This window comes from Rhagoletis pomonella, unplaced genomic scaffold (assembly GCF_013731165.1).
Source record: "Rhagoletis pomonella isolate Grant_MI unplaced genomic scaffold, Rhpom_1.0 Rhpom_scaffold_04878, whole genome shotgun sequence".
In the NCBI taxonomy this organism is placed as follows: Eukaryota; Metazoa; Arthropoda; class Insecta; order Diptera; family Tephritidae; genus Rhagoletis; species Rhagoletis pomonella.
Genome location: NW_023463426.1, coordinates 1 through 10,191, shown reverse-complemented (window position 1 = coordinate 10,191; position 10,191 = coordinate 1). Strand labels below are relative to the sequence as shown.

The 10,191-nt window shown below is 40.4% G+C and overlaps 1 protein-coding gene across 1 annotated transcript; it reads right to left on the bottom strand.

Moving 5' to 3' along the window:
- Positions 1-6,980: 6,980 nt before the first annotated feature.
- LOC118754898 lies at positions 6,981-8,351 on the bottom strand. The gene is made up of 2 exons (XM_036489770.1): positions 7,603-8,351; positions 6,981-7,542 (listed from the first exon to the last, which is right to left on the bottom strand). Exons 1-2 carry the CDS (start codon positions 8,177-8,179, stop codon positions 7,262-7,264), a joined length of 858 nt encoding a protein of 285 aa, XP_036345663.1. The 5' UTR covers positions 8,180-8,351; the 3' UTR covers positions 6,981-7,261.
- Between the last annotated feature and the right edge of the window lie 1,840 nt (positions 8,352-10,191).

Sequence of the window (10,191 nt, the reverse complement as noted above, 5' to 3'; positions counted from 1 at the left end):
AAATATAAATAAACAATCCTCTACGGCCGAGGAGGACTTGAACCCGGACCCTCTCGGCTGCCAGCCTAATGCTTTGACCACTCGGCCATTGCGACTCTTTGATCGGCGCGGGCAAAAGGCATACATAAACACTATGGCGCATATTCATAGTCATATTTAGTACTCAACAAACAGGTCTATTCTGCGCCGGTAATAAAAAGTTTTTAACCGGTAAATAAAGTTCCTGTCAATTTTTAAACCCTTTTCGCATTCTGTGTACTCTTGTAACCGGTAAATTTTGTTACCATCTCATAAGTATTGCCCCATGAAATAGGCAATGCCAGAATTCGCACAATTTTTCATAGCTGAATTGCTGAATATTTTAACTGCATTACCAACGTTTCTAGAATCGCGGTGACAAGAACTGGTAACATTTTTTGGTAATAAAATTTTCCGGTTACAAAATCTTCGGTAACGTGCAGAATAGACCTGTAAGTCGAAACTATTCTAAGTCACAACCAAAATCGCGACTACTCCATGCATGCGTGTAAAGAGTACTCCCTAAGGACCAAGGAGTACTCCAAAATTAACCACAATTCATATAAAAAATATGGTCCAATTAACATTGCGATGTCCTAGGGCAGGACCATATACTCCATCCCTGCATTACATCAGAGTAGCACAAAACTATTCCAACATATTAACAATGGCATTGTTGTTATATTTTTTCGTTTGTACACGCTTTTGTTCTTCACTTTTTCGAAATCCCTGCAAAAATCGTTGGACCATGTATTCAATTTGTGGTATATTGGAGTACTTACAAAAGTGTTCCTCTGTCATGCTGTAGCGGACCAACTCGTGTCTCTGCGCCACCTTATTGTTTGTTATCCGATCACTGCTCGTGTTTTAACGAAATGTGATTGAAGTTGAGCATTTGAAAGCACATTTGCATGTTTGGCTGTAGCTGAACGTGTAGAGATGCTCGCTGTTAGTTCTTAGCTCCCAGCATGTTCGGGTTCGAATGCCGTCAGAGGCAACATGTAATTTTTAATTTTTGTCTTGGTTTTTATTAATTTCGAAAAAGCATTTGAGAAGTGAAGAACAAAAGCGTGTACAAACGAAAAAATATAACAACAATGCCATTGTTAATATGTTGGAGTAGTTTTGTGCTACTCTGATGTAATGCAGGGATGGAGTATATGGTCCTGCCCTAGGACATCGCAATGTTAATTGGACCATATTTTTTATTTGAATTGTGGTTAATTTTGGAGTACTCCTTGGTCCTTAGGGAGTACTCTTTACACGCATGCATGGAGTAGTCGCGATTTTTGCAGGGATTAATAAGACAAAAATTAAAAATTACATGTTGCCTCTGACGGCATTCGAACCCGAACATACTGGGAGCTAAGAACTAACAGGTAGCATCTCTACACGATCAGCTACAGCCAGACTTGCAAATGTGCTTTCAAATTCTCAACTTCAATCACGTTTCGTTAAAACACGAGCAGTGATCGGATAACAAACAATAAGCTGGCGCAGAGTCACGAGTTGGTCCGCTACAGCATGACAGAGGAACACTTTTGTAAGTACTCCAATTTACCACAAATAGACTACATGGTCCAACGGTTTTTGCAGGGTCATAGTCGCCTTAGTTTCGAATTTGAAAGCACATTTGCACGTCTGGCTGTAGCTGATCGTGTAGAGATGCTCACTGTTAGTTCTTAGCTCCCAGCATGTTCGGATTCGAATGCCGTCAGAGGCAACATGTAATTTTTATTTTTATTACCAGCGCAGAATAGACCTGTAATTGCTAATCTCAAATTTAGTGACTTGAGATGAGACTGAATTACTGAATCCTAGGGTTAGGGGAAGATTCATTAATTCAGTCTCATCTCAAGTCACTAAATTTGAGATTAGCAATTAGTGACTATGGAGTGCAATGGGGTATAGTCATTGCGCTGGGTATGCAGTTACAGTTGCATGGCTATACTCAATCCCGACTCTTGCGTCCTCGTTCGCGCACTCTGGGCAACGTGAACAACCCATGTGCGAGATGCGGTAACCAATCCGAGTGGAGCCTTGGGTCACGGAGAGGGAGCTTCGGTGGGGCCACTCTGACTTATTCGGTTTAAGGGCTCACTGAAGTCTGCAGCGTCTGTTCACCAGTAGGTGCGGCTGCAAGCGGGTGTCTGCTTGGAGCAAGCGGCTCGCTATATAAACGTGTATTTGGTTGCGAAACCACCCCCGTCCCAGCAATGGGTTGTGCGCTGGGCTTGGGACCCGCCACGTAAAAACCACTTCCAGTGAAGAAGCGAGGCAAAGCCTCGGATGAGACCCCCCTTATGATGACGACCACGGCAAATGTTTAAAGGACTACGATTTGAGGGCATGCTCCTGGAATGTCCGGACCCTTAATGGGGAAGGTGCCTCTGCCCGGCTGGTTGATGTCCTCGTAAGGACAAAAGCTGACATCACCGCCATCCAAGAAATGCGTTGGACGGGGCAAGGCAAACAATGTCTGGGGCCTTGCGACGTCTACTACAGCTGCCATGTAAAGGAGCGCAAATTCGGAGTTGGATTTGTGGTGGGAGAGAGACTCCGTCGCCGAGTACTGTCGTTCACCCCGGTGGACGAGCGTCTAGCCACAATCCGCATCAAAGCGAGATTCTTCAAATTCTCGCTCATCTGCGCCCATGCCCCGACGGAAGAGAAGGATGAGGCATCCAAGGATCTCTTCTATGAGCGCTTGGAGCGCACGTACGAGCGCTGCCCCCGTCATGATATCAAAATCGTGCTTGGCGACTTCAATGCCAGGTTGGGCAAAGAAGGGATCTTTGGAACCACCGTCGGAAAATTCAGCCTCCACGACGAAACGTCCGACAACGGATTGAGGCTGATCGACTTCGCCGGGGCCCGAAACATGGTAGTATGCAGTACTAGGTTCAAGCATAAAAAGATCCATCAAGCTACCTGGCTGTCTCCGGATCGAAAAACGAGAAACCAAATCGATCATGTTGTGATAGACGGAAGGCACGCTTCCAGTGTTTTAGACGTACGCACACTCCGAGGCCCAAACATCGACTCGGACCACTATCTTGTTGCAGCCAAGATACGCACCCGCCTCTGTGCAGCAAAAAATTTGCGCCCAAATATGCAAGGAAAGCTTAACGTCGAAAAGCTGCAATCACAACAGACAGCCAGCGCTTTCGCTACTCGACTCCCACACCTGCTCTCAGAGAGCACTCTTCAACAAACCGACATATGCGAGCAGTGGAACCACATTTCCCGCTCATTAAGTACCGCCGCCGAAGAAGTAGTCGGATTTCAGCGAGCCCGAAAGAACAACTGGTACGATGAGGAGTGTCAGGAAGCTGCAGACAAAAAAGATGCCGCCTACAGGGCCACGCTGCGATCGGGCGCAACGCGCGCTTTGTGGGACCGCTATAGGGATCTGAAGAGGGAAACGAGACGTATTTGCCGCAACAAGAAGAGAGAGGCAGAAATACGTGAGTGCGAAGAGCTTGAAATGCTGGCCGACAGGAGGAATGCCCGAAAATTTTACCAGAGAGTTAGGCGACTTACGCCCCGGTTTAAAGACCGGGGCGCACTCCTGTAAGAACAATAATGGTGACCTAGTAACTGATGTCCAGAGCGTACTTAAATTATGGAGGGAACACTTTTCCGCCCTACTAAATGGTAGCAGCACAGAAAGTTGTGGAGAAGAAAAACCCGAGCCCGCAGTCGATGATGACGGAGTCGACGTTCCACCGCCTGACTATGACGAGGTACGTATAGCAACAACGCGGCTGAAAAACAACAAAGCCGCTGGAGCTGACAGCCTGCCAGCTGAGCTATTCAAGTACGGCGGCGAGGAGTTGATAAGGTGCATGCATCAACTCTTGTGCAGAATATGGTCAGATGAACGCATGCCCGACGACTGGAATTTAAGTGTGCTCTGCCCAATCCACAAGAAAGGTGACCCCGCCATTCGCGCCAACTACCGCGGGATCAGCCTTCTAAGCATAGGTTACAAGGTCTTATCGACCACCAGCTCCGTCAGAATTGGAAAAGACCTCTCCGAGCCGTTCGCCACAAAACGGGGTTTCAGACAGGGCGACTCCCTTTCATGTGACTTCTTTAATCTGATGTTGGAGAAGATAATAAGAGCTGCAGAACTGAACCGCTCAGGAACAATTTACTACAAGAGCGTGCAATTGCTGGCTTATGCCGATGACATCGACATCATCGATAACAAAAACCGCGAAGTCTGTTCTGCCTTTTCCAAGTTGGATAGGGAAGCAAAGCGCATGGGTCTGGTGGTAAACGAGGACAAGACGAAGTATCTCCTGTCATCAAACAAACAGTCAGCACATTCGCGCCTTGGCACCCACGTCACTGTTGACAGTTACAATTTCGAGAAAGTAGAGAATTTCGTTTACTTGGGAACCAGCATTAACACCGATAATAATGTCAGCATTGAAATCCAACGTAGAATCACTCTTGCCAACAAGTGCTACTTTGGACTGAGTAGGCAATTCAGGAGTAAAGTCCTCTCTCGACGTACGAAAACCACGCTCTATAAGTCACTCATCATGCCCGTGCTGGTATATGGCGCAGAAGCATGGACAATGACAACATCCGATGAGGCGGCTCTTGGGGTGTTTGAGAGAAAGATTTTGCGGAAGATTTAAGGTCCTTTACGCGTTGGCGACGGCGAGTACCGCAGACGATGGAACGATGAGCTGTATGAGCTTTACAACGATATGGACATAGTGCAGCGAATTAAAATACAGCGGCTCCGCTGGCTTGGTCATGTCGTTCGAATGGACACCGACGCTCCAGCTCTGAAAGTATTCAACTCGGAACCCGCTGGTGGTAGCAGAGGAAGAGGGAGGCCCCCACTGCGATGGAAAGATCAGGTGGAGAAGGACTTGGCTTCACTTGGCGTTTCCAATTGGCGTCAGTTGGCACAGAGGAGAAACGACTGGCGTGCTTTGCTGAACTCGGCCAAAATCGCTTAGGCGGTTACAGCGCCAAAAAAGAAGAAGAAGAATTAGTGACTATTTTTGTGACTTGAGATTATTTGGCTATTCAGTAGGAGTCACAAAAAGTTCACCCAAAATGTGTGGTGAAAACAAACACGGACAGTCAACTGATAGCGTTTACGTATGCCTTTTGCCGCGCTGCCCGAAGAGTCGCAATAGCCGAATGGTCAAAGCATTAGGCTGCCAGTCGAGAGAGTCCGGGTTCGAGTACTCCTCGTGCTGAGGATTTTTTTATTTTTTTTATTTAGTATTTTTTTCTTTTTTTTATTAGTTTTTTTTTTAATAATCTTTAGACTTTAATGTTAAAAAAAAAAAATTTTCAATGGATTTGTATATTAAAGCATTTTGGTTTATTTCTTAACGAAATTCTTATTGGACAAATTTCTCCGCTTCATATTCGCGTTTTTTTTTTTAAATAAAATGAAAAAAAATAAACTTTTTCTCCATATTTTTATTTTTGAGACCTGCTCTTAGCCAGCTGACAAATTAGTGACTTTTTTTGAGACCAGAGACGTGAGACAGCGTACTGAATACCAAATAGTCGCAAAATCCAAGTTCACCACCAAGTCACTATTAGTGACTAGAGACCGCGTACTGAATGCCAGGGTTAGGGCCGGTTACTCAGCGTCTGGTTAACACTAATCTCCGGTTAAACATAGTTATCGACGTTACTGACTCTCTGTTGTATGAATTGAGTCGTAGACGTCGATAACGATGTTTAACCGTAAATTAGTGTTAACCAGACGTCGATAATGATGTTTAAACGGAGATTAGTGTTAACCAGACATTGAGTAAACGGCCCTAAGGGCAAATTAGCTTATGGTTACAGAAGATATGTAATAAAATAACCGATGAAGACTTGCGTGCAGCTTGCGCTTTTCTCTCAAAGTGTTTACCTCTGACCCAAATGAAGGTTAAAATTCAAAAACAATTTGATAACAATAAAATAATATTTTCGCAAAATCTATAAAGGTCCCTTTTATTAAAAAAAAAAACTATGTAACAGTTATTATTTTACACCCTGTATATGATAAAATATGAATAGCCTAAGAAAGGAGTACATCACCAGATTTTTTTTTTGGGGGAACAAGGGAGTACATTGCAATAAAAAGGAGTACGTTTACTCCCAAATGCAGTACGTCTGGCAACCCTATAAAAGCTTGCGCACCTCTTCGATTTTTCGCAGAAGGAAGTGCCACAGCAATGACTTTAATTTGGAAAACTTGGTGTGTCGGCAGTTTTAAAAGAGGTGCTTTAGTTGATAAAATTTGCAATCAGTGTTCGCTTTTGTTTTGCCAAAAGGGCGTACTCCACGGGAACTAAAATTTCAAGTTAAATAGATAATCCCTTCTAGAAGGCATGCAAGGAAGCACGTTTTTCAGCCCTTCTTGGGTAGACCTCTTAGAATGGCTTTACTTAAAAAGGCCTACCTAAATTATCTTCTGGGTATATCCTGACAAATATAACGCGTTATCTTTATCCGGGTACCCGGATATACATACATATATTACCCTTTACCGGGGTAACTCATTACCTCTAGTATATGGACAATGTCCAAAATTACATGATGAACCAGACAGAATAACTGACCAATTTGTCGCCATTTACAACAAAATTGAAAAATACAAATAAATTTACTTTTTGTGACTTTGATATAATCTGCCTTATCCTGAGTTTCGCCTGAAAAAAATTCACCCGAAAATTTGTCATGCGCCCATAGAAAAACCATGGAAACCAAGAGTGAAAAGTGAACCGGTTCGGCGAAAAAGAAACATATGACAAAGCTGAATGTATTAGATTAACTTTTCTACTTAAATTTTCTTCAGTGTTGTCAATAATAAAATTAAACGTATTTTTAAAATAGCAATTGGCAGTTCCATATATATGCGGCCAATATTATTTCCTTGACTTAGTAGTCGAACACAAGCATCCATTACAAATAATCTCCTAGGTAAATCTCAGTGAAGGACATTTATTTCTTGAAATTAAAAAATAATCTCAATGAAGGACATTTATTTCTTGAACTAGATATAAATCTCAGTGGGCAACCAAAATAATGCTCACATTTATATATCTTTCCGAGAGAAACCTTTGTGACTACGCAGTAAGATAAATATCCCAGAAAAACCAATATATATATAGTTTTTCGGTTAAGAGTTATTTTCGGGCCCTGCCTAAAATACAAAAAATGTGACAATTTAATTTGTTGTTCACTTTAATACAATATACTATAAATATTATTCGCTATGTGACTTCAATGTTTTATGGTTTTTCTTTACAGGTTCAGTCGATTTTTTGAGAGAAGAAATCGCTTTTTCTTCTTCATTTAATTTTTTTAGAAGGAAATACATTTCTGCGACACCAATTACAAGAGCACAAAATATTCCCATAACTAGACGTAATCCGAATTCCAAACCACCGAAAATTAGTTCCAGTCCTAAAAATCCAAATACAAAACCTGCAGCCACGGAAAATATAAACTGCAAAACTGCTATCATTTGACTATTGATGGCTTTCACTGTAAAAATATAGATATAATTAGAAGAAAATGCAATGCATATATTATATTTTAACTTACCTTGATACGCTATAGTATCTTCGGGTACATACTTAAGGCTTGAGTCTACATTTTTTGTCATGTTTAAGTATTCTTGATTTTGTTGTTGTTCGCGTAATCGCTGACAACGTGCCTCAAGCTGCGGGTTCCGTTCATTGATCGCATTCTTTGGCAACTCCAGAGCGCAATCTTCTAATATATTGTGTAGAAAAACGTTTAAACCTTTATCTTTACGTAGTTTTGCTAACCATAAAGCGAGCCATTGTAGATCAAATAAATATAAATATTCTGACGAGTTTACAAGTTCAATGTCATTATCTTTGGAGTAATTTACCCATTTAGGTTTTGTTTTAGATATGTCAAATTTTGCGTCATCTTTGATGTTTCGCAGGAGTTTTAAATCGATTTTTTGTAGTTTCATTGTTTCATCTGATTTAAGTTCAATTTTATTGTTTATGTCATAACCTTTCGCTTTTAAAATATTTGAAATGTTTTCAGGAATCTCTGTAATACTCTCTTTATTTTGATCGATAAGCTCCAACAATTGCAGAGAGGGTCGCACTCGTACTCGGGTATCAGCGATACTAGCTTTCGACATCCTTGAGCCGAATACTGCAATTTTTATTTAGAAATGTTCAATTTAATTTGTAAATCGGAGTAAAGTTCATCAATCTCTTCCTCTTTTTCCTCAAAAGAGTTCTTAATGCGTTCGTATTTGTGTTCCAAGTCGTCTTCGAAATTCTTTCTCTTTTCCTCACGTTCCTTACGAGCCTGAATAAAGAAATCGCTTGGCTTAAAGAATATTAAAGTTAATACTTATTCACAATTCTTTAAAATTTATATACATATATTAAATTGCAGTATTACATTATTGCGTGAATATACAGTACATTTCGCTTAGCGCTATTCAAGTTCGATGCGCATTGTGTACTTATGTACTTAAGTAAGGAAAAGGTAATTGTAGGTAGATAATTTCAGGAGTTAAAAGCCCTTCCGAACGGCCTTCCTGAGAGTCAACAGGGTTTTCCACTCTACATTCCATTCTCCATTCTTTTTTGTATGGAGTGGCACAAATTGAAGGGCTTCTTCTTTCGCTACCCATGGAAGGCCTTCCAAAAGGGCTTTTATAGGACGTACTTTAGAAGGCCTTTTAGAGGGGGCACCGAAATTGCGCATATGGAAACTGTGTCTAACATTATTTCGGTTTTCAACCGAAACTGCATGTATGCATTATTTCGGGTTTTTTCATAGGCATTATTTCGCTTTTAAAATGAAAGTACGCATATGCATAATTTCAGTTTTCAACCGAAACTGGGCATGTATGCATTACTTCGGGTTTTTTCATATGCATTATTTCGCTTTTAAATGCATGTATGCATTACTTCGGGTTTTTCATATACATGAATTCTGTTTTCAACCGGAACTGTGCATGTATGCACTACTTCGTTCTTCACATATGCATAATTTCGGTTTTCAAACGAAAGTGTGCATATGAATAATTTCGGTTTTTCTAATATGCATTATTGCGGTTTTCAACTGAAACTGTGGATATATGCATTATTTCGGTTTTTTTCCCATATAACGGTAATTTGGAGAAATACGAAATCTTCGATAAATCATTAAATATTAAAGCTAATTTATTCAAAATTGATGCTTGCAACTATTCTTTACCAAGAAATACGTTTATGATAAAATTTTGGAAAATGGGCGTGGCACCGCCCACTTATGATCACATATATGTATCTCGGTAATCGTTCTACCAATTTATACCAAACTCGGTATGGTTATTGTGTTTGCCACGTAAAAGCAAAACGTTGAAAATTATTGAAATCGGACTAAAATTACGGTCGCTCTTCATATAACGGTAAATTTCCGAAATGCTTGAAACTTCCATATTTCGAAATTTAAGGACGCTAATTTACTCAAAATTAATACACGCCGGCTTACCATATAGCGGTACTTGCGCCGGGTATTTAATGTTCGGCTCCGCCCGAACTTAGAGTTTCTTACTTGTTTTATATGCATTATTCCGCTTTTTGTTATATGCATTACTTCGTATGCACAGTTTCCATATGCACAATTTCAGGGTGCCATCAAATATATGTTATTGCAACTTAATGGCCCGTAGTCATAGTCAAAATAAAGTCGACTTTAAAGTTAGTTGCAGCTTTTTTGACAGATATCCCATTGAAAATTATGTCAAAAAGCTGCAACTAACTTTAAAGTCGACTTTATTTTGACTATGACTATGGGCCAATATGTTTACTGAAATTCGTTTGTAATGCTAAATAATATAAATTTATCCATTCGTGTAAATTGTAAATGGATAATCCTTCTAGAAGGCATGCAAGGAAGCACTTTTTTCAGTCCATATTGGGTAGGTCGCTTAGAATGCCTTTAGTTAGGAAGGCCTACCTAAATTATCTAGTATTATAGGTACTTGCATATTTCGAGAAATCAAAAAAAAAAAACGGAATTATTACAATTTTTTTAATAAAAAATAGTATTGCTTTAAAAACTTCATTAACTATGCAAAAAGAACTTAATGTGATATATAACTTTATATAGTTAGATTTAAGTACTGTAAGAAAATTTGTTTTATTTGTGTTG

Coding starts and splice junctions, on each gene's coding strand:
- LOC118754898 (XM_036489770.1), bottom strand. CDS start 8,179: ATGTCGAAAGCTAGTATCGCTGATACCCGAGTACGAGTGCGACCCTCT. Junction 7,543..7,602: donor AGATACTATAGCGTATCAAG/GTAAGTTAAAAT, acceptor ATATTTTTACAG/TGAAAGCCATCAATAGTCAA.